This window comes from Miscanthus floridulus, chromosome 13 (genome assembly GCF_019320115.1).
Source record: "Miscanthus floridulus cultivar M001 chromosome 13, ASM1932011v1, whole genome shotgun sequence".
In the NCBI taxonomy this organism is placed as follows: Eukaryota; Viridiplantae; Streptophyta; class Magnoliopsida; order Poales; family Poaceae; genus Miscanthus; species Miscanthus floridulus.
In genome coordinates this window covers 35,268,451-35,294,452 of record NC_089592.1, presented here as the reverse complement: position 1 = coordinate 35,294,452, position 26,002 = coordinate 35,268,451, and the positions used below count along the sequence as shown (strand labels likewise).

Here is a 26,002-nt window from a genome sequence, read left to right as displayed (position 1 = left end):
GCTAAGAAGCACCAACAGTACAATCCAATGATGAGTGTGATGATGAGGAACATGATAAAAATGAAAATGATAGTGATGATGATGATGAACCAACTAAGGATGAACTACTTAGCATGTTAGATGATGCTAAGGAACATTTTGACATTAAGAGAAGGGAATGCAAAAGCTTGCATAAGGAACTAAATGCCCTTAAGCTTGCTCTGAAAATTGATGTTCAAATACCTTTTGAAAATGATGAATAATTGCTCTATGATACTTTGCAAAAGCTTGCTATACAACCCTTTACTTCTCAAGTTTTGAGCATACAAAATTAGAATTCATCTTATGTTGACTGCTTTTGTGGGTTGCAAATGCTAGAACCAAGTATAGGCTTTTGTGAGATATGTGTGGCAAAGATTAGATTAATTATTTTTAACTTGTCTAAGGAATAGTTGAGACAACCTAGAGTTTTGTTCTTACAAAAAGATAAAAACCCTCGCTAGAAGTTCCTCAATGGTGAAAAAATTCCTACCAGAGCCAAATACATTTTTCCTGATATGATGAGCCTACACAAAAAGCTGCTTATTTCTTTTGAGCTTTGTCAAGACTTGTTGATCTAAGTAGAGAAACTTGTCATACCCTTTGATCAAGATCACGTATGCTCCAAATATATATATGCTACTTCTACACTGGAAGTATGCAACCACCATTCCATATTTATGCACCCCTTGCTCCATACGAGACATATGTTGATACACCCTCTAGCTATCTATTATTATAAAGAGAGGCATGGGATACTAAAAAAAGAGAGACAAAAGAGCAAAAGCTCTGTAGTTCAAAAAAACAGAGAAGAGAGAGAGAGAAAGGTAGCTATACCCTCTCAAAAAGGAAGCTAGAGGAAGGGAAGTTCTCAAAAGGAGTACCACTTCCACAAAATACCACACACTTGCACATCTTGATCATTTTGTATGACTTGTTGCTCCTTGTGATCCGAGTGTTTAACTTAGCAATAAATTCAATTCAAGTAAGCCTTGCTTTTCACCCCCTACTATGAACTCCACATAAGCCTTAGAGTAGGAAAAAGCCTAAGATCTTTTGGCCTTGGAGAGGATTTAAACACCATTGAGTGATTGAGTGTACCATTTAAGGAACTTAGGCAAGTTTTCCTTTCAAAAATCTTGAAAACCTCCAGGAAGTCTTAGCTAAACCAAAGCAGGGAAGAAAGTTTCTATCTATGCTATGCTAATCTTGCAACTATCTATGTCAAGGTGAAAGCTATAAGCCCCATATGGCTAAGATTGACGGTTAATTTCTAACACTAACGTGCTCAACTCAAGAGATAGTATTGGTTTGTATATGAGTTTTTGCAGGGCATTACATTGAAGCAATTCCTGATCCAACATGCTAAACCCGCATCTTTGCTCGGGATGAGCAAAGGGGTAGCTTGGGGGAGCTTGTTGATGGTCACTAAACAACCAATTGGACCATGAACATTCCACCCAAACCATGGCAAAACAACATCACATGTGCCATATTATGTTTATAATTCACCTAGTTCCACTTGTACTTAGAAAATATATTTGTATGCAGGAAAAATCACAAAATTAGACAAATAAGGAGCATAGGAGACAAGTGGACGTGGCAGGGGTCCAAGGGCCCATAGTGCCATGTTGGCCAATGCCATGGGCGTTGGGCGAGACCACCCTAGCCCCTACCACATCACTAATCCATTGGATGGCCTCCTCACTGCTTCTCCAGCATTGATCCATGGCGGTTTAATCCAAAGGTGCACGTTGAGCTGCCTTGGATCCATGGGCCCACTGTCATACACTTGGAGGACCAAAACCGACATCCAAACCACCTCACCAGCTAGGAAACTGACTTACCTGCCATGCAACTACCATCTAGGAGCCATCTAGCACCGTTGGATGGCAAGGCGGTGGGATGGATGGTTGGCCAACACCCCTTGGCGTCACCCAACGGCCAAGTCGCCCCAATCCACCTCATCTTCGCCTACAAGTACCCCCATGCCCTCTGCACACTATAAAAGGGGCTGTGTTACTCGGTGGAGCTCATCACTCAGCAGCTCTCAAGCATTCCAAGTGTTCCAAGCTCTTAGAAGCTCTCCAAGAGTAGTAGCTTAGAAGTAGTAGCTAGCTACTAGTGATAAGAGTAGAGCGGAGCTCGCCTTAGAGTCTGAAAGAGTCTTCTAGTCTGGTATAGCTCCTTTGCAATCTTTCTTTTAGTATTTACTTTATTTAGTACTTCATTTTGTCAAGTACTTTATTCAGTAATATAGCTTTGCTTGGTTCAAGTCCTGTCTTGCACTTGTTTATCATTAGTGAGCCTAGGTGCTTGTTCTCTGGCATTTGCATCATTACTATCTTAGTGTTTAGTTCGTTCATCGTTAGTACTTGTTCTACCATTTGGTTAGGGTGTTTCAATCTTATTTCATCGGAGCTCGGATCGAAACACCGAGTTTATAGATTAAGCGTATTGTGTTGGTGGTGCTTAAGTCACATTTGTAACCACCAACTATCATATAACAATTGCTAAAATAAGCACCAAGCTTAGACATAGGGTTTTAGAACTAATAGTTTCCACAAGTTTTGGTGTTTGGGCTTTTACAGGAGGGAATTCATGGAATAAATGGAAAATACATTCAAAATGTGCAAAGAAACAAAGCGTAACACCATACTGTGCAATGCAAAAGAGCCCAAGGGGAGAAGGCCCACTTACCAGCAGCATCAGGGCCTAAAAGAGAGGAGAACAAGGACAAACCCAAATCAAATCACTCCTTCTTAGCAAAATCACTACATAGGCCCACTCTAGATTGGCCAATTTGGCCCCAGTTGGTGACAGCCGACCCCAAGGGGTGGCTGATCCCCAACTGGCTTCGTTCGGCCCAAACTTTGGTCAATGGTCTACCACCACCTCTCCAACATTAGTGGAATAGGTATTCACAGAGAAATGGGTCTGGAGAATGCAGTTTGTGTAAGATAGGAAGGAATCAAGGGAATATGCCATGGGACATTCCCTCTCCTCCACCTATAAAAGGGAGGCCACCCCATCATCATTACAAACACCACAATAAGGAAGAAGAGCACTCCTCACTTTAGTAAGAACAACACTTCAAAGGGCTTAGGCCCAAGTAGCTTGCTAGAGTTACAAGGGAGAGATGTGAGGGAGAGTTCGGGGAAGAGCCCAGGCTTGTCAGTGTCTCCCTGCCTTGTACCTCAATGGATACTTATGCCTCAACAGGTTTTCCTACTAAGTGAGTATTCGTGATTCCTTTGGTATAAAGTCTTTAACTAGTTAAGCTATACTCTTACTTGTTTGCGGGTTCATCGTCTATCCCCATGGTGGATGCTCTAGTAGAAGGGATTTGATAGAGATGGATAACCCTTGCATGCACGCTAGAGTAATAGTTGATAGCATAAACATGGTGTCTAGGCTAGAAGCTATCTTCATTTACTTCGTTCCCCACGGTTGAGGGGTAGGCGGCAGGTGGTGATAGCCTTGTTCATCCCTCATACTCCCCCACATATGGGTTCAATGTAGAATGAAGGCCGGTATCGCTTGGTAGACTAGTGTAAGCCGGCGCCCAAAGTGAGCAAGTAGGAGTCATGTTTATTTATCCTTAGACTGTAAAACCATACGAATCCATTTCAACCTCAGCTAATTCTACCCTTGTGTTGTCCTTGGATGAACTAGATAGAAGAGTACCTCCATTCCCTATGGAAAATACGATACCCTGAATACTTCTGGGTGAAGTGCTACAACGGTAATTCTGTGTGCTTGCGGATTATTTCTATATGCGTTAAAAAATACCAACAACCATTTTTGGCGCCGTTGCCAGGGAATGGTTGCCGTATTTTCTTCGAACCTAGTTCATCCTAGTATCTGTATCTTATCTTTTTGTATAAAAAACACAAAAAATACTTTTACCATGAAGCCTAGACCAAATCCAACCCTTTTCGCTTCAAAGGGTGAGTTCCCTAAGCGACCTTCTAAACCAAAGATTTCATCTAGCTGTGAACTCTGCCCTGGCTTGATAGCCATGGTTCGAGCACAACCCTTCTCTGGGTTTGAAAACTACAAATATTCACTAGTTGGTCACTTTCTATACCGACACTAGCCAACACCACAAAATCCCACTTTGTGTAAAGAATGTGTTGGAATAGCTTTCATGTAAGCCATATATCTTAGAATGTTTTGTTCATGGTTACTTTTATCTCTAAACTTTGCTCGAGGACGAGCAAAAGGGGTAAGTGTGGGGGAATTTGTTGGAGGTGCTTAACTCACATTTCTAACCACCAACTATCATATAACAACTGCTAAAATAAACACCAAGCTTAGACATAGGGTTTTAGAACTAACAATTTCCATAAGTTTTGGTCTTTGGTCATTTGTAGGAGGGCATTCATGGAATAAATGAAAAATACATTCAAAATGTGCAAAGAAACATAGCGTAACACGGTATTGTGCAAAGCAAAAGAGCCCAAGGGGAGAAGGCCCAATTACCAATAGAATCAGGGCCTGAAAGAGAGGAGAACAAGGATAAACCCAAATCAAATCACTCCTTCTTAGCGAAAGCACTACATAGGCCCACTCTAGATGCCCAAAGGAAGTCACTCACCGAAGATGGGTCAATTTGGCCCTAGTCGGGGGGTGGCCGACCCTAGGGTGTGGCCGACCCCCCACTAGCTCCATTCGGCCCAAACTTTGGTCAGTGGTCTCCCACCACCTCTTAAATGTCGGTGGAATAGGTATTCATGGAGGAATTGGTCTAGAGAATGGCGGTTTGCCTAAGATAGGAAGGAATCAAGGGAATATGCCATGGGACATTCCCTCTCCTCCACCTATAAAAGGGAGGCCACCCCCTCCTCATTACAGACACCACATCAAGGAAGAAGAGCACTCCTCACTTGAGTTAGAACAACACTTCAAAGGGCTTAAGCCCTAGTAGCTAGCTAGAGTTACAAGGGAGAGATGTGAGGGAGAGTTCGGGGAAGAGCCAAGCTTATCGGTGTCTCCCCGCCTTGTACCTCAATGGATACTTGTGCCTCAACGGGTTTTCCTGCTAAGTGAGTATTCGTGATTCCTTTGGTATAAAGTCTTTGACTAGTTAAGCTATACTCTTACTTGTTTGTAGGTTCGTTGTCCATCCCCATGGTGGATGCTCTAGTAGAAGGGCCCTGATAGAGATGGATAACCCTTACATGCACGCTAGAGTAATAGTTGATAGCGTAGACGTGGTGTCTAGGCTTGAAGCTATCTTCATTTGATTCATTCCCCACTGTTGAGTGATAGGCAGCAGGTGGTGATAGCCTAGTCCATCCCTCAACTCCCCCATGTCTGGGTTTGGCATAGAGCGAAGGCCGGTATCGCTTGGTAGACCAAGTGTAAGCCAGGGCCCGAAGTGAGCAAGTAGGTGTCGTGTTTATCTATCCTTAGTCTGTAAAACCATAGGAATCCATTTCAACCTCTGCTAATTCTACACTTGTGTTGTCCTTGGACAAACTAGCTAGAAGAGTACCTTTGATCCATGTGGAAAATACAATACCCTAAATACTTCTAGGTGAAGTGCTACAACGGTAATTCCGTGCGCTTGTAGATTATTTCTGTATGCATTAAGAAATACCAACATGGTGCTTAGGCTATATCTTGCCTGTAGGTACAGCTAGATCTTCGGATAGATTATGGTAGCGACAGGTGGTGATAGCCCTATCTTTCCTCTATGTTCCACCATGTTGGGTCTAGTTATTAAGACGTAGGGCTCATAGTGCTTTGTGTTCGGTTAAATCCAATGCAAGTACTCCCCTCATACTAAGGATGATCTCGCTATCATTAAGTTACTCTTGTTGCTTTAAGATTACATACTCTACTTCTTACACTCAACTACAATACACTTCTAGTTACCTTTATCTGTGTGATCAAAACCGTTTTATCCTTTTCCGTCCATCATCCATACTACCATCATCACCCCCATGTTGCCAGACATACTTATTTAGTCTACCTAACCATAGTATCCAAACATGTCCTCCCGCCTTCCTTTGGGAAAATATAAATTCAACACTTGGTACTCACCCAGCAAAGTGCTACACGATAGTTCTGTGCACTGGCGGAATCCTCTTTCCTATATACACACGTATGAACCCTCGACTAACATTTCGAGCGCCATTGCTAGGAACATAAACCTAGTAGGACATTAAGAAGTGTCAACAAGCATTTCTGGCGCCGTTGCTGGGGAAAGAAACTGGTGCGTGTTATTAATCTATCATTAGGTTCTGCTATCAAGATCTCTATCTTAGCAACTTTTTTCCATTTTCATTTTCTCTTTTTAGTTACCTTCTTTTCTTCCTAGCACGGTCATGGCCAATAGGACCATCCATGAGTTTTTTGCCCCATTCGGCTGCTAATGTAGCCACTAGTCCTAATGTCATCAATGCAGACACTCACTTTGAGTTTAAGCCTGCATTGATCACGATGGTGCAAACTAGTCCTTTCTATGGAAAAGCCACAAAGATGCTAATGCGCATCTCCAACATTTCTTGGAGATCTGTAGTACTTTTACCATTATGGGAGTGACCCAAGAGGCCATACATCTTTGTCTTTTCCCCTTCTCTTTGTTGGGAAAGCGAAACAATGGTTCTACTCGAACCGCAATGCTGTAGATACAAGGGATAAGTGTTCCAACGCCTTCCTAGTTAAGTTCTTCCCGATGGGTAAGACCAATGCTTTTCGCAACAAAATCTCTAGCTTTCAACAGCAAGATGATGAGTCAATTCCTGAAGACTAGGAACGAATGTAAGAGTATGTCACCACATGGAGGAGCATTCTTTTTGCTTTTGATCTAGGACTTCTACCATGGTTTAGTTCCATTGGATAGAAGCCATTTAGATGCTGCCATTGGAGGAGCATTCTTTTCGCTTAATCTCACAGATGCCAGGGTTGATCGAGAAGATGGTTTCCAATCAAGGATTGAGTGATGAACGACTATAGCCCTGCAAATGAGGTATGCATTCTCTTAAAGAAGCTGACATGCTTGCAACCAAGGTAGATCTGCTCATAAAGATACTAGAAAATTTTGAGAAAATGAGCGCTCAAGAAACTGTACAAGCCATGGACACCCACATGACTTGTGAAGTTTGTGGAGAGGATGGACATTCAAGCAACTTCTTCCTCGAGACCCATGAAGACCTCAACTTTGTCAATAATGACAACAGTTTTTGTCCTCAAAATCAAGGATGTAATTAGCGCTCCAAGAACCAAGGAGGTAATAATTATAACAATTATTCACAATGTCCGAGTAATCAAGGTAATAATTATCCTTTCCTTAAGAATCTTGTCTATAGTCAAGGTAGAATGACTGATAGTATAAATAAGAAACTCCATGCTAATGACAAGATGTTGGAAAATATAAATGCTAAACTAGATTATTTCTCTTCCACTATAAAGAATCAACTTAGATTTAATAAGATGCTAGAAACCCAATTAGCACAACTAGCAGCTGCTATCCCATCTTTTGAGAAAGGAAGAATTCCTAGCAAGCCTAAAGAATTCATAGAGACCACCAACCTTGTCACATCAAGGTATGATTTTGGTTTAGTTGGTTGGGGTGTTCCTATTAAGAAAGGTGATCCTAGAAGTCCTATTATTACTTGCTCTATTGGTTCTCATACTTTTGAAAATGCAATTTGTGATCTTGTATCTAGTGTGAACATAATGTCTAAGGAAACTTATGAGAACTTGTTCTACACTTAATTAGCTCCAACTTCTGTCTATTTGTAACTAGCTGGTCAGTCAGTCTGCCATGTAGAAGGGATAGCCACTGACCTTTTGGTCTGAATTAGAGGTGCTTATGTTCCAGCTGATTTTGTGGTATTAGACATGCTTAATGATAGGGATGCACCCCTCATCCTTGGTTATCCTTTCCTCAATACTGCTAATTCTTGTATATATGTGGCATCTGGATGAATTCAATTCCACTTAGATGGAAGGAAAGAAACATTTGCTTTTGCCTCTAGAAAACCTATCTTTTATGAGAAACAGGAATGGAAGAAGCAACCAAAGAAGAGAAGAACCAGAAAGCCAAAGCCAATTGAGGAGAAGGAAGAGCCTGGCAAGAATAAGCCAAAGCCATGAGGGACATGGCGCGAGAAGAAAGAAGCATCATCTACATCATCATCGCTAGATCCTGTGAACATCCCTGAAGGAAACAAGAGGGAGAATTCTAGTACAAGGAAGAAGAACCCCCGCGCAAGGAAGAATAGCCATGAGCTGGTACTAGAAGGCACGCATTTACTGCATTTCCATTGCATTTAGTATAGGCTGCATTTTCATATTTCCCTTTTCAACTTTGCATTACATGTTAGGTTATCAGTTGCATTGCATGTTTATCTTTTCAATAAAGGTACATATGAAGTACTAGCATTTAGAATAATTTCATAATAATATATCAAAAAATCAATAAAATAAATCTCATAATAAATAGGCTTAGTAATAAATTGTCATAGTAGTAGTAATAAATAAGGAAAGATTCACAAAGAGCCACCCGAGAAGAAGATTCCAACCTCCACAAAAGGCAAGCTTGGGGGAGAACCTCTCCCGCTCAAGAATGAAGTTATTCATACCTTCTCTTTTATCTGCATTAATTCTTTATATTGGAAAAAATGCATGATATATACAATAATAATAGTAGCATAACAATGACAATAGAATATGAATACAACAATGCTATTATAACCACTATAGAGGAGAATCATTAAAGCTGCCTTTAATACTCTTGCTCTGAAAATTGATGTTCAAATACCTTTTGAAAATGATGAATAATTGCTCTGTGATACTTTGCAAAAGCTTGCGATACAACCCTTTACTTCTCAAGTTTTGAGCATACAAAATTAGAATTCATCTTATGTTGACTGCCTTTGTGGGTTGCAAATGCTAGAACCAAGTATAGGCTTTTGTGAGATATGTGTGGCAAAGATTAGATTAATTCTTTTTAACTTGTCTAAGGAATAGTTGAGACAACCTAGAGTTTTGCTCTTACAAAAAGATAAAAACCCTTTCTAGAAGTTCCTCAATGGTGAAAAAATTCCTACCAGAGCCAAATATATTTTTCCCGATATGATGAGCCTACACAAAAAGCTGCTTTTTTGTTTTGAGCTTTGTCAAGACTTGTTGATCTGAGTAGAGAAACTTGTCACACCCTTTGATCAAGATCACATACACTCCAAATATATATGCTACTTCTACACTAGAAGTATGCAACCACCATTCCATATTTATGCACCCCTTGCTCCATAACAGACATATGTTGAAACCCCCTCTAGCTATCTATTATTATAAAGAGAGGCATGGGCTACTGAAAAAAGAGAGATTGAGTGTACCATTTGAGGAACTTAGGCAAGTTTTCCTTTCAAAAATCTTGAAAACCTCCAGGAAGTCTTAGCTAAACCAAAGCAGGGAAGAAAGTTTCTATCTATGCTATGCTAATCTTGCAACTATCTATGTCAAGGTGAAAGCTATAAGCCCCATATGGCTAAGACTGACGGTGAATTTCTAACACTAACGTGCTCAACTCAAGAGATAGTATTGGTTTGTATATGAGTTTTTGCAGGGCGTTACATTGAAGCAATTCCTGATCCAACATGCTAAACCTGCATCTTTGCTCGGGACGAGCAAAGGGGTAGCTTGGGGGAGCTTGTTGATGGTCACTAAACAACCAATTTGACCATGAACATTCCACCCAAACTAAGGTAAAACAACATCATGTGTGCCATATTATGTTTATAATTCACCTAGTTCCACTTGTACATAGAAAAAATATTTGTATGCGGGAAAAATCACAAAATTAGACAAATAAGGAGCATAGGAGACAAGTGGATGTGGCAGGGGGCCAAGGGCCCACAGTGCCATGTCGGCCAATGCCATGGGCGTTGAGCGACACCACCTTAGCCCCTGCCACATCACTGATCCATGGGATGGCCTCCTCACTAGTTCTCCAGCATTGATCCATGGTGGTTTGATCCAAAGGTGCATGTTGAGCTGCCTTGGATCCATGGACCCACTATCATACACTTGGAGGACCAAAATAGACGTCCAAACCACCTCACCAGCTAGGAAACTGACTTACCTGCCATGCAACCGCCATCCAAGAGCCATCTAGCACCGTTGGATGGCAAGGCGGTGAGATGGATGGTCAGCCAACGCCCCTTGGCGTCGCCCAATAGCCAAGTCACCCCAATCTGCCTCATCTTTGCCTACAAGTACCCCCATGCCCTCTGCATGCTATAAAAGGGGCTGTGGTGCTCGGTGGAGATCATCAATCAGTAGCTCTCAAGCATTCCAAGTGTTCCAAGCTTTCAGAAGCTCTCCAAGAGTAGTAGCTTAGAAGTACTAGCTAGCTAGTAGTGATAAGAGTAGAGCGGAGCTCACCTCAGAGTCCGAAAGAGTCTTCTGGTCTGGTATAGCTCCTTTGTAATCTTTCTTTTAGTATTTACTTTATTTAGTACTTTATTTTGTCAAGTACTTTATTCAGTAATATAGCTTTGCTTTATTTAGTGTTTCGATCTTATTTCACCGAAACTCGGATCGAAATAATGAGTTTATGGATTAAGCATAGTGCTTAGGCAATATCTTGCTTGTAGGTACGGCTAGATCCCGGGAGAGATTATGGTAGTAGCTGGTGGTGACAGCCCTGTCTTTCCTCTATGTTCCACCATGTTTGGTCTAGTTATTAAAATGTAGGGCTCATAGTGCTTCTTGTTTAGTTAAATCCAACACAAGTACGACCCTTGTACTAAGGACGATCTCGCTATCACTAAGTTACTCTTGTTGCTTTAAGATTACATACTCAGCTACAATACACTTCTAGTTACCTTTGTCTGTGTGATCAAAACCCTTTTTATCTTTTTCCGTCCATCATCCATACTACCATCATCACCCCCGTGTTGCTAGACATACTTATTTAGTCTACCTAACTGTAGTATCCAAACATGTCCTCCCGTATTCCTTTGGGAAAATATAATTTTGACACTTGGTACTCACCAAGCGAAGCGCTACACGATAGTTCTATGCACTTGTGGAATCCCCTTTCCTATATACACACGTACGAACCGTCGACAAACATTTCTAGCGCCATTGATAGGAACCTAAACCTAGTAGTGACGTTAAGAAGTGTCAACATTTACCAAATTTTATTTGTTTAAGTAATTTCATATGTATAAAATCACAATTAACCTTAATCATTAATGTTGTTAACATTTCATGCAACATAAGAAACACTATAGATGCAACATATGAAACATCACCTATGCAACAATTAAAACTTAAAATGCACAAATGACATGACACTTTGTGATTATACTTGATGATGCTCATGATCAAGTTTTAGTTGCTTTTTAGCATCTGGGATGTTACAAAACTCCAAAAGCCATAGATTCGCCTCCGCGCCTTCGTGTCCCTCTTCACCGCCAAGGGTGAGAGGGAATGATTTTTTATATCTATGGCTGCCTTGCATTAATCCTTTGAATATGCAGGGCTACCTCTCATGTTGCGGTACATCAGCCAACTCCAGTGGAGGTTGGACAACAATCGATTGTGCGTGCTATCGAAGCACATCTCGCTGAGTCATCTTCATCCTTTGAGTCTTATGATAGTCAGGATGTCTAGAATCTTATCTATGAAAGGAGGGAGGCCAAAAACCTGTATTCTAAAGCGATGTGTGAGGTAGGTCGGCTCAAGCTATGTCTCAATGCTGTTAAAACAACCCTCTCTTCATCTGAAGAAGAGACCAATGTTGCTCAGATGAGGGCTGATGAAGCTTATGCTTGGACAACAGGTAAAATTTCTTTGAAGAGTCTTTGCTTTTACATTCGTGACTTTATTCGATAACTATTGATGGTCACTAACAACAATTATAAACCATCAACATAACCTGTATTTATACTTAATTCCATTACCAAAAATAGGTATAGGGGTTTAAACTAATAAATTCCATGAGTTTTGGTGAATCTATGTTTTCAGCAGGGTTTATCCAAAAACCCGTCGAGGGGGACCTATTTGTCAAAGGAAATTATGGAATTCCACCATGTAATAGACGTGGGAAGACTCTAGAAGGCCCCACCTAGAGGCTACCTGACTTGTGGGCCCCCCATGTCAGCCTCCCTTTGTTATGTTGGTTCTCCACCGCCACCTAGGTTGCATCTACGCCGTCCTTTAGGTCAGTTTGATCCAAGGGCTCATGTTAGACGCTCTAGCCTATGTATACCAGCCCCTACACCCCTCCCTGGGTAGATTTGAAAACCCTAATTCATATTCTCCTTGTTAGGATCAGAGCCAGCTATCAAGAGAAGATTAGTTCTCCATAGGATCTAGTCTTATAAATAATAGTGAGATAGAGAGTGAGGGAAGAGTTTAGAGGAGGTGTCGGCCTATCGGTGCTCACTCTATGGCTTGTACCTTGGTGGATTCAAGTTCTATCTGAGCTTGCGCTGAGATTTCTCTGGTAATCAACTTCTGATTCAAGTAAGCATCATGTTTATATTGTTCTTCAGGTTCATGATTCTCTTTTGAGTGCTTTATTCTCTTCCTAGGGGGAGTAGAGTATTAATCATAAGTGTAAGCATGGTGCTTAGACTTAGGTTAATTGTGGATACACCCTGCTTTGCAGAAGGTGGTAGATCACATGAGTGACATAAGTTCTATATAGCCTGTACTATATAGCTTCATTGATCCTTTGTAGCCCACCTCCCATCTACAGGCGCACGTAGGACACAGTTGCAAAGGAAAGCACCCTCTACTAGTGTCTTTTCCTAGTAATGTCCCCAGTTGAATAGTTGAAGACATAAGCTTTCCCAAGTTAGAACTAGAGAACTTTAGTTATCCCTTCTATGCTCCTATTTATCCTAACCTTGTTGCTACCCTTAGTTAAGTTAGACCATAGTTAGTCTCACACGTTTCCCTATGGATACGATACTTGGAATACCTCCAAGTGAAAGCTACAGTAGTATCCGTGCACTTGCAGATTTATCTATATGCGTTAAAATATACCAACAAACTTTCTGGCACCATTGCGGGGGAAATGATTGCTAAATTAACTTCGAGCCTGACTTAACATTTTATCTTTTATTCTTCCTTTTACTTTTTCTTAGCATGGATTCCACTCCTATCTATCAATGTGCTAAACCCATGAGCACAAGCCTAGAGCCACCAAAATCTTCAGAGCCCATCCTAACACCTGGCTATGAGCTACGCCCGTGTTTTATAAAATTGATATGGGATAAATCCTTCTCGGGAGAAGGCGATGAAAACCCATACTCACACCTACAAGAGTTTGAATAGACCTATGCATGCTTGCGTATCGCTGGCATGTCTAACAAAAACTTAAGATGGAAGTTGTTTCTGTTCTATTTGACGGGAAGAGCTAAACAATGGTATAGTCAAACTGTAGGAAGTATGCAAGGAGATTGGGAAATGTTATGTTCTAAATTTTGTTTACGTTTCTTTCCCATCTCTAAAGTGGTTAGCCTTTGGAAAGAGGTTCTAAATTTTAGACAACTAGAAGAAGAATCTCTTGGCACATCATGGGATTGTTTTAATAAACTCGTCATCACTGGCCCAGATCTTGCCATTCAAGACCCTATACTTCTTCAACATTTTTACATGGGTCTTAGCAAGGATTCCATGGAATCCCTTAATGCAGCCTCTAGAGGAGCTTTCCTTCATTTGTCTACTAGTGAAGCAAGATCTATGCTTGATAGAATTAGAGGAAAGACTCCCTGCACTAGCATTCATAATGAACTCCCTGAGAAAGAGAAGAAATCATCTCCCAATTAAGACGAGGAAGTTTTGACAGCCAAATCACAACCACTCCAATCCTAAGATTTAGCTGTCAATCCTAAACCATCAATACCCCAAAATCCTCTAAGGGAAGAAGAAATTCAACCATTTGAAATTTCTTGTGAGGATGACCTTTTTAATGTTGATTTTGGGAAAAGCTTAAACTTCCAATTCCACAAGAGACATTCAAGCGAATATAATTCAAATCCTCTTAAGAAGGGATCTCTTAAAAAGTGTCCTTATTCCCATATAGGACATTGGAAAGAACACAAGGGTGGAATGTCTAGTGAAACCATAGAAGGAGAGCCAAGCTATCTAAAAGCCATTCCTATTCTCTCCCTTTTTATGCCCATATTAGAGTCTCATCTGAACACATCTCTAAACCCATCCTTGACCCCGATGATCCCTCTTATGCTCTTTCTCCTAAAACTCATGATGATCCTAGAAATCCACCAAGACACTAAGCATGGGAGTCATGAAGGCCATAAGGATGACCAAAAAGAGCAACAACAATGGCTGGAATGTATTAAGAACTTGTATGCCGTTGCTAAAGAATGGATGGACAAGGATGAAGCCCTATGGGTATAATCCAAACTTGGCTTAGATCCAAACGGTGAGCTTAAATCAATCTCTTTAATAAATATGACTCATCCAAGTTTGGAGGAGGCCTTAGACAAGATCAACCCAAGAGCCACCAATCCATGGGAAATCTTGAACAATAAAATGTCCAATGAATGTTGTAGGCATGGAATGATGGAGATAATGCTTCTGCCTATAAACATTCATGAAGAAACACCCTTAGAACTTGAAAAGGAAGATTACATCAACGAGTATGGAAGTTATTTCATAAACACCTCATCAAATCCATGCTCGCATGAGAAATCTCCTGAATTAATTGGTATCTCCAACAATGCCACACACGAGATCTTCAACCCCCTCATTCTTCTTGTTCATAAAGACTTTGAAAGGGTGGTTGTAGATGCATATGTTTATCATAAACATTGCAGATCTCATTGTGTGAATCTTGAGATAGGTACACAAAGGTTGATGTTGGAGGGGAAACCACTTCACCAACTTGAGTGCAATTAGAAGGTTTCCCAAGGATGAGCTTTTGTCCTAAACAAGCACTTTCAGGAGATAACATGAGCTTTCACTTTATGCTATAATGCCCTTGTGAAGTGAGCATAGAAACATAATTGTGAAAATATTCCTTCGGGTATTTTTGTCACTAACCATTCCAGGTTTGAAGCTAAAAGAATTAAGGATGATGACTCAAGGTATGTCCAATCAATCATCATGCAACACTGAATCACATCCATCCAAACTTGACTTTACCTTGCAAAATTCAAGCCTGGGGGATGGGCTTCTTTGAAAAATCTTATGCCATGTTACTAATTCATCTTGGTTGTCTCTACCTTTAAATCATGCTTAACATGCTGAACAACAATCATGTTCATTCATCTCCATTTGAATAAATCTCTACAATACTTTCATGCTACCTTTGTTTACTATACTATACATAGGTTTTGAAGTATTTTCATACACCTTTTAAATTAGGCATGGTGCTTAGTTTAAACTATTTTCCTGAATTAAGTTAGACATGGTGTTTAGTTTGATTATTGAACCAAGAGGTGTGTTGATCTTACTTCCAAAGGCTTTTAAAATAAAGCATGGTGCTTAGATTAAAATGCCTTCCTAAATCAAATTAGACATGGTGTCTAAGTTGATTTTTGAGCTGATAGTATGCCTTAGTAGATACTAGATATTTTGTTGGTAAGTCATGAGATGAATTCAAATCAAAGATGAAGCAAGACACAACTCATTCATTATAGATGTAAGAACTACATACCTCATTCAACATGGATGAAAGAACTGTAAGTACCAAAGTTCATTCACTTTGTCTTTTGCTGCAAGTTACCTTTGCCTTGAGCCATGCTTGTATAAAACATGATCTCTATACTAAAGTAATCCCAAAACCATCTTTTCATTAGCATAGAGGGAAATCACAAAATTCTGGACAAACAACCCGTGTTTCAAAATTGTATATTTCTTCGGGTATGTGTTGTCCACTAATCCCATGCTGGCATAAAACAATTAGTGAGGCAAAAGGTCTAACAAGGTGTCAAAAGATCGAAGAGCAGAAAGATGGCATGACAAAAGGATGAGAAAGAAAGGGTGCAATTTAGAAAACAAGAAGATTATGTACAGCTCAAGCTGCAAGACTAGCCGAACAAGGAAAACTTCAAGCAAAAGGGAAGGACCATCACGAGTCATCTACCCTTCGTCATATGGTGACATTACGCTCCAATGACAAAGGTAACATCCTAAGTTAAATGGTCATTATTTAAAAAGTTTTTCCTGATTCTGGTAGGCACATAAATAAGAAATAAAATATGTTTGAGTTACAATTTACCTGATCAGACCTGATTAGCTCAACATGTCTTGTTCTTTAAGATTGTTCCTAGCACAACTTTCTTGATCTCATAGTTTTAACCAAATGAGCTAAAATATTGCACATCCTATCTCTGAAAAATGATAGTCATAATCATATAAAGTTCGATACATTATGTAAAGATAGACAATCCTTCCAAGGGTTAAGAAACTCAACCCTTTTGGACAAATGAACTTAAATGCTACTTGCATGCTCAATCTTCTGATCTTATCACCCATGACTTAATTGAACAAAGCACATAAACATCAACATCATCATATTCAATGTGCCTAAGGTTACAGAGGAATGAATAAAATATTGGTTATGTTGGTGTTTTCCCACCAACAGAGCCCATGCGCTTGATCTCTACCTTGTCTTTATGAGCAGGACACACTTCAAGCAAAGTGTGGGGGAAGACAATCGACTCCCCAATTTCTACAAGTGTTCTGAACCTATCAAACCAAAGTCCAAACTCAAAACCAAGATGGGTTTGGCAAAAAAGGTGACATCACCATTAGATGCACCACCACAAGAATCCTCCTCTTTAGAGCAAACCGAGGTATTTGATCAATGAACTTCACAAGGAGAAGTCCAATTCGAAGGACTTAAAACACCAAACCCTCACCGAAAGAGCTAGCTTGGGGGAGAAGCACTCCCGTGTATCCAGATAAGTATTCCTTTGTCTTTTGTTTTAGTTTTGGTTTCTTTTAATAGTTAAAAGAATGATGAATGAAAAACAAAATAAAAATTTATCTTTGTATTAGTCATTTATAGTAATAATGTGTGATCTAGTAAAATTAAAAACAAAATAAAAAGAGTGTATCTAGGTTGTTTTAATTTGAGAGCTGAATAAAATAAAGACGACTCAGAATAATCTCTTAAATTGAAATGATGAATAGTTGCTATGTTGTAATTCCTTTCAAGTACCTAGTTTTCAGCCTTGAATTCTCCCAAGTTTTGGATGCGACTGATTTGATATAAAGATTTACTCTGAACTTGAAACTCATGGGTAGCGAATGCTTGATCTAAGTCTAGGTAATTGAAGGATATGATATGAGAAGGTTTGAGCTACTGTTTATCTTGTTCCAAGTGACACTAAGTTCTAAAGATTTATCTTTTGAAAAACACAAAAAAGCTACATGATGAGTTCCTATATGACAAAGCTTGAATTCCCACCAGAGCTAGGAAAACTTCCACATATATGCTGCTTGTAATTGCATTGAGTTTCATCAAGCTTTGTTGACCCTTATGAGAGGTTTGTCATGCTCTTAAAATCAAGATCACATACACACCACCAAAATATGCACTACTCCTACACTGGGGGTAGGCGCAAGAACATGCTTTCTATTTAGATCCACCTAAAAATGTTCTACTCTTATATTGGGAGTGAACACCAAAAGCATGCTTGATAGGTTTCCCATCCACCAAATAAATGCTCTAAGTTCTTGTTACTATCTCTCAAAAATTTTGTTGCAGAAAAGAGACATGGGTCTATGCAAAAGTTATTCTAAAAAAAGAAGAAGAAAGAAAAAAAGAAGAGATGAGAAAAAATGGACAAGTGTCTGAGATATTTAAAACAATGGGTACTTAGATGTTCGCCTAAAAAAAGAGAAGAGAAAGATAGATGAATAAGATAGCCCCTGCTCTCTAGCAAATGTTTCCAAGTTTCAAAGGAGAGATATGTTTTCAAGGAGCGTAGTAGAATTAGGTTAGCCACCATATATATCCACTATATATCCACACACATGCACATCTTGATTTGATTGTATGACTCAACTCTCTTTGGATCTGTTGTTTGACTTTACAATATATGCATTGCAAGTATGCTCTAGCTTTCTCCCTACCTATGAACTCCACATAAGCCTTGGTAGTAGGAAGAGAAAAGGCATAACATTTTTATTGCCTTGGTGAGGATCCACAAATACCACATATATTGAGAGACTTGAGAGTGTCATACAATGGAATCTCTAAGTTTTATTTTGAAAACTTATAAAAACTCCAGAATAATGGTAGAACAAAGAACTTGAGACATAGTGCTTGACTTTATCGTTCTATCTTTCAATTGCTAAAGACATAAAAGAAGGTTAGGAAGCCCCATGGTTGAAGGTAATATGGGTAAGTTTGAAAGTCAGATCAGTTTATTCTAATCCGAAAGAGAATTTTTGATTGAACACCTGTGTACTTTTGAGGAGTGAAAACATTATAGCAACTCCTGATCCATTGTAGAGTTTAGCTTTGCTCAGGGACTGGCAAAGGTTAAGCTTGGGGGAACTTGTTGACGGTCACTAATAACAATTATAAACCATCAACATAACATGTATTTATACTTAATTCCATCACCAAACATAGGTATAGGGGTTTAAACTAATAAATTCCATAAGTTTTGGTGAATCTATGTTTTTAGCAGGATTTGTCTAGAAAACCATCAAGGAGGACCTATTCGTCAAAGGAAATTACGGAATTTTGTTGTGTAATCGACGTGGGAAGACTCTAGAAGACTCCAGAACATGAATCATCGAAGCGGAGCCCGTGTCTCTAACATGTGGGGCCAGCCAGCCTCACCTAGAGGCCGCTCGACCTATGGGGCCCCCATGTTAGCCTCTGGTTGTTATGTCGGTTCTCCACCGCCTTCTAGGTTGCATCTACGCTGTCCTTTAAGTCGGTTTGATCCAAGGGCTCATGTTGGACGCTCTGGCCTATATATACTAGCCCCTGCCCTCCTCCATGGGTAGATCCAAAAATCCTAATTCACATTCTCCTCATCAGGATCAGAGCCAACTATCAAGAGAAGATTAGTCCTCTATAGGATCTAGTCTTATAAATAATAGTGAGATAGAGAGCGAGGGAAGAGTTTGGAGGAGGTGTCGGCCTATCGGTGCTCTCTCTATGGCTTGTACCTTGGTGGATTCAAGTTCTATCTGAGCTTGGATTTGAGAATTCTCTGGTAATCAACTTTTGATTCAAGTAAGCATCTTGTTTATATTGTTCTTCAGGTTCATGACTCTCTTTTGAGTGCTTTATTCTCATCCTAGGGGAGTAGAGTATTAATCATAAGTGTAAGCATGATGCTTAGATTTAGGTTAATCGTGGATGCACCCTACATTCTAAAAGGTGGTAGATCGCATGAGTTACATAAGTTCTATATAGCCTATACTATATAGCTTCATTGATCCTTTGTAGTCCATCTCCCATTTGTAGGCACATGTAGGACGCGGTTGCGAAGGAAAGCATCCTTTGCTGGTGTCTTTCCCTAGCAATGTCCCCAGTTGAATAGTAGAAGACATAAGCTTACCCAAGTCAGAACTAGAGAATTTTACTTATCCTCTCTATGCTCCTATTTATCCTAACCTTGTTGCTACCTTTAGTTAAGTTAGAGTGTAGTTAGTCTCACATGTTTCCCTATGGATACGATACTTGGAATACCTTCGGGTGAAAGCTACAGCGGTATCCGTACGCTTGCGGATTTATCTGTGTGCGTTAAAATATACCACATTTTCATTGGATATTATGGAACAATTGTCTGCTTCTCGTCATGAGATCGAGGATGCTCGTCGTCAGGAGATTGACCTGGAGAGTCACCACGAGATCCCAAATGGGCAGCACAAGGCATAGCTGCAGCAGTCAATGACAAGGGAGTTTCTCATGAAGATCACCTATAGGATATCTCGATTCGTGGCAGAGAAGTGGCAACTCATGGGGTCTGCTATGGTGCCGGTGCCACTCTGGCCACAACGCAACAACGTTCAGGGCATGAGCTCCATCACCTAGAACCTAGTTTTCCAGATACTGATCAGCTAAAAGATCAAGAGGACCTAATTGGAGACTTCACTGATGCTGTCGAGGCTATCGCAGTGATCATCCATGCAGATGATGTTGTAAACAATGTTTTCTTAGGACCATAGATTATATCTAGGGTCTCATAAGTAAAGAATCTACTATTTGAATGTCACTTTTGATCCTATCTTTTATTGTTATTTTTTATTCTAAAGGCAAAACTCAAGGTGTCAGCTATATTTTGAGCGATGAGACTCGGCTATAAAGCATAGACCCAAATACTTGGGTATATATAGTACTTTATGTATTTTCCATTGAGGTCTGTGTGATAATAGATCCGTATCATATGGTGTTTGCACATACAAACCAATAGATCTACATCTCGATCCTCCAAGGTACTAAGATCATGGAATCTAAAGAACGACGCAGCACATCGCAAAACTTCACCCTTAGTAGGTGCTCTACCTTCCATCTTGCAACCCTCATAGTCAAGGGATGTGATCTGCTTCTTGACCATGAGAGCTGCAAGATGTACCTCATGGTCAAGGGATGTAATCTACTTCTTGACCGTGAGAGCTGCAAGATGGAATATAAACACCCAATCTTGAAGAATGAGCACCTCACAAACTTGAAGCACACCCAATAGAGTATGGAACCCCTGAACAGGAGAGAACTAGATGATTATAGATCTTCTTTAACACAAGATCTGCAAGAAGATCTACAATCATCAAGGTCAAGCTCCTATTCAATGGTAGCACATCGCCAAGGATGGAGAAGGAGCACCTCACAAAACTTGCACCTGCATCTCAATGAGGGTTCTTTATATTTCATAATCTTGCTACCTCTTAGTGTCGAGGGATGCAGATCTGCATCTCGATGCTAAGGGGCAGCAAGGTTATCGAATCTAATTCACCCAATCTTGAAGGCCTTCTCCAAACACCCTGTGAGGTGCTTTATCTCCATCTTGCTCCTCTCATGGCCTCGAGGCCATGAGAGGTGCAAGGATGAAGACAAAGCACTTCTTGGTGATGAGGAAAGATACAGTAGTTCACGAGCGTGTGGATTCAAGAGTATGTGGATTGAGCCTAAGAGGTGCATCTAGGCCCTGGTTAAATAGGCCAACCATGAAGATGGAGAAGTGCAAGTAATGGTGATGCAACTGTGTTGTTGGTAGTTGGGAAATAACTCACACTGACTTTACCGCCGGAAGACCAAACAGTCATGGAGGGCCAACGGCCATAACACGTATCCTAGTCGGCTCGACTTTTCATATGACAGAGAAAATACCACTGCAGCATCTATTGTTAACTCGTCAGTGGTAGAAGTTTCAACTGTCGGTTTCCTTCCTTAGAAGGCCTCGCTATCGGTCCAACCAGCGATGGAAGTATAACACCGTCGCTTCTATCGCTATGGTAGTGAAAATGGTGACAGTGATAAATCAATTTGTAGTAGTGACACGTGCACATGGGTTATACACATTATGGTTCACAACTTGGAAGCAAGGGTGAAGTGGTTAAAGTGTTAGAAAAAGAAAAGGAGAAGTTTGTTAGGACCAGACCCTAGCTTGGCCAGTGACCGAACCCTAACAGGTAGAGTCCGGTCAGTGCTATGACTGAGGTCGAGGGGCTAAGTTAGGACTAGACCCGATGCTAAGGGTTCAAATGTGCAGCTGAGGGCTCCGTGCTAACGTGTAGAGGACCAAACCCTAACGGTGAGTCCGATCATGTTTGACCAGACCCAGTCCGAGGGGTCTAGGAGCTCTCGGTGTGATTTTGATGCCGACCAGACTCTATGTACATGATGGGACCAGACCCGATGCTGCCTGAGTTCGGTCATGACTTAGTGGGGCGGGCTAGCAAGGCTTGTGAGGATCGAACCCTAAGGGGACCAGACTCAGTCCGGTTATGTTTTCATGCTCTGGATGCTCTCTAGAGTCAAGCGGACTTTGTGGTCGTGAAGCGACCAAACCCTAGGGTCTGGGTGTGATCCGGATCTATTCTCTACGCTAAGCTTGAGTGACCATTGGAGATCTAACATGCAAGATTCTAAGGATGCCACATGGATGGCTGAGGGTGACCGAACCCTGCCGACCGGACCGTGCTTAGAGTTTGGTCGATGAGTCTGGTCATGCCTTCGACAGCCCAACTGCTAGTAGAGCCTTAGGGACTCCATAAATAGAAGAGGCACATCTTGGGCTCACTCTCATGCACATTTTCATCAGTGATACATCCTTGTGAGACTAAGCAAACACCTCCCACTCATCTTCATCATTGATTCATCATCTTTGAGAGATTGGGAGTGATTCCTAGTGCATTTGCTCTAGTGATTGCATCTAGTGGCACTTGGGGATCGTTGTGGCTGTGGATTTCTTGTTACTCTTGGTGGTTGCCGCCATCTAGATGGCTTAGAGCAGTAGAGGAGCATTGGCATGAGTTGGTGATTGTTCGTGGCCATCTCCCGGTGATTTGTGAGGGGTCTTGTACCTTCACCTATGAAGAGACAAAAGGTAACTCTAGTAATATGCTCATGTCATTGAGTTACCTCACTTGTGGGTAGGTTCTTGCGGTGCCCAAGTGTTGGACTAGGTTCGTGAAACACCTATTAGCCGCTGATACACCAAGTGTTGGTTGACACAATGGGGACTAGCGTGCCGGCAAGCACATGAACCTCGGGAGGAAATTCATGTGCCTCATTGTTTCCATTGGTATTCTCCTAGAGTTCTTTGGTATTCATATTGATTGGTTGAGTGCTTGCCTTGAATAGTATATTCACCCTACTCATCTCCCTTGTATTACTTTGTTCCATACTTGTAGTTGAGTAGAGTAGCTCTCTTGCTAGTTTAGTTGAGTAGCTTGTTTTAGGTTCTTGTTAGTAAGTAGCTAGCTCAACTAGAGTAAGAGTAGTGACATAGCTTTTGTGTGCCTAGCGATTGTAAAGAACTAGAATTGTGGTATAGGTCACTTGCAACCCTTGTAGAGCTAGAGCAAAATTGTTTTTCGCCATTTAGGTTACTAACCCTTTGCTCTAGTGTATTTGTAGAGAATTTTTATAGGCTATTCACCCCTCTCTAGCCATTTAGGACCTAACACCCATGACAACTGGTATCCAAGTGCTCTTGTGGCCTTGTCACCACCCAAACCAGTTACCAAGCCATCCCTTGGTTACAATAGGTTTGGGATTTTCCATTAAAAATAGTGTTGGGCTCATATTTATGACCCTAGGATATAGAGTCCAACTCAAAAGCTATCCTAACCCCTAATTCAACTCAATCCAATTGTAGCCAAATCATAAACATATCTATCAATAAGGATCTTACACATACAAAAAACTATTTCTACCATTCCATTTAAAATATTATTTGTGATTCCCTTGGCAAAAAAGATAAAATCATGAAAATACATAACGATGTCCCAAATTTATCATGTAGGAAAAAATATATGGTATTTTACACAACAAGAAATTGAACACCTAATTTGTTACCACACATGTATATAAACAGATGAAGAGCTTCTCAAGTGAAAGTAAAATATCTAAATATCACCTTCACCTTTACAAGGCTCATTTAACTATTTAAAGTTTACCTAACATATTGATGGAAATAGCAATAGTTTTATTGGATTTGTGTATTTGAAGCTTTATTCATTAAATAAAGCTTAAATACAGATAGATAGACAAGGCAACAAATATACAAAGTTTATGATAGATTATAATCCTAGAAATATAATAGTAAGATGAAATCACCAACAACTTTGGTTTTACAATATACACTTCATGCAATAGAAACAACATAGTACCACCACCTATAACTATAGAGTGATTTATTCATCCAAATTGTTCAGGACCATTGAAGCAGCATTCTTGTCGAGACCACTACAAGACTCATCAACGTAGTCATGATTAGGGATGTTAATGTCAACCCCAAATAGTCGCAAATGCTTTTCTTCCCTTACAATTTCAGGTGATGCCAATTTAGGAAATGTTGTTTGTCGTGTCATCAGATTAGCTAGAGGCATCAACTCCCCAGATCCAAAGGACAAAGGCATTGATGCTGGAACAATTCCATGGCTTGTACGAAAGCCAAGGCTCTCATGGACCCGGTCATCAATCATCAAGCTAGATGGAGAGAAGATCAGACTTGGCACACGATGTGGCAGAGACATGGTACTAGTATGGGGCTTGATATGAATAAACATGTGGTTTGGGCTTGTAGTCTTACCAACATCATGGTAGAAGGATAAAATATCACCTTTCTTGAGATTCTTCTCCTTGATAAAGACTTGCCAGCCCTTGGTTAGGACATAGTTCTTTCTATTATTGCAGAGGCAAAAGCGGAAGAGCCATATTAACACTGTGGGGAAGTACTCAAAATTGAGGAAATCATCATCTCCACCACTCTTGGCCTCTGAAATCTTGGGGAAGCAGCCCTCCGCACATTGCCTTGGGATCAGTACATGATTCATCTTACCAACATTGCTTGGAGTCAGAATCTTGCTAAACATGTACTCCATATCAATGACCTTCTTACCCCCTTTTCTTTCCCCACATAGATCTAATGCTCCATGACCATTGCTCATGCTAGATTAGAAAACTAGTGCAGACTTGCATAACCAGGGAGAGACATACAGAGGAGGCGAAAGGAGGTTCACCATTGGGAAGGGATTCAAACATGGTGGGGCCTTCCCCATCTGCACCTCCATTTCCCTTGAAATTGTTCTTGCTGAGAAAGCCATAGATCTAGAATAGAGATGCTATGTAAGGATTGGCGAGGTAGGGGGAAGGACAAATGTGGAGGAGGATTGATGGAATTAAGTAGTAGCTAGATTATACTTCTTTATATGCCTATTTATTATGCTTACTAATTTTCCTTTTGGCTGCATATGAGAAAGTGGCTTTGGTGATTTGGTAGCATAGTGGAATCCTTGACCCTCCCATGAGAAGAGTAGGGTGGCATTTTGAGAGCTTGTCGTATTTGCATGCATTAATGAGTCCCTATCTTTTTATACTATTTTCACTCTATTTTTGTTATTTAAAACTCAGTGGTGAACATAGAATACACTGTTCAACAATTATCGTGGGTTCGTAACCATGGCAAGCATCATGTTGTTCACCGGGGTAGATGTGTGGACCTTCGGTGTCTTAAGCACTCAAAACACTTAGGGACACGGGGTGATTTATCCTGTTCCAGGCTTCTGAGCCCTACTTCTAGTAGTATGGTGTTCTTCATGTTAGGGATGCTCAAACAAGAATTCTTAGAGTGGAGGAAGAGAGAGAGAGAGAGTGGTCATGGATAGTGCGGTGGTGTTCTAGGGTTCTTGGTGAGATCATATGATCAACTGCTCTTAGTCCAATCATCCCCTTCTACAGGAGCCTATGCCTCCCCTTATATACTGGGAAGGCGATTGTTGACGGTGAAAATGTCACAATTTTACATGCTCAAACACCGTCAAACATCCTCGGAATAAATGGAAGAGTAACATAACATGGACATATTTTTATCAATAACAAGTTCCACTTGTACTTGAAGTATTTTTCTGCAAAGTATAACAAACTGGGGACAAATAAGCTTGTGGGACCCACCTAGGCGGGTCGGCTGACCTACCCTAGGGGCCCACCAGTCACCACAAGCCTCCATGATCCATGCTAAAGACCCCAAAGTACTTCTGCACCCTTGGATGCAACTTGTGTTTCTTCTCAAGGGTAGGAGATCAACTCACATGGATCCATGGGCCCACATTCAAGGAAAACTGATGTGACAACCAAAACCCAAGTGGTAAACACACACCATGACAAGTGGGCCTTGCTTCTAGAAGGAAGAGGGAGGTCCCACCTATGATTGGAGGGGTCAGCCGACCCCACCCCTAGGTCGATCGGCCTGTCAAGTGGGCCCTCTAGCTTCCACTACCTTGCAGCTGTTGGCACCTAAACTAGCAAACAGATAAGCCGTAAGCCTACGGTTATCAATGTAGACTTCAC

The 26,002-nt window shown here is 40.8% G+C and overlaps 1 protein-coding gene across 1 annotated transcript; it reads right to left on the bottom strand.

Moving 5' to 3' along the window:
- Positions 1-23,847: 23,847 nt before the first annotated feature.
- On the bottom strand, positions 23,848-24,603 carry LOC136499728 (B3 domain-containing transcription factor NGA1-like). Its single transcript, XM_066495278.1, has one exon. It carries the CDS (start codon positions 24,601-24,603, stop codon positions 23,848-23,850), a length of 756 nt encoding a protein of 251 aa, XP_066351375.1.
- Between the last annotated feature and the right edge of the window lie 1,399 nt (positions 24,604-26,002).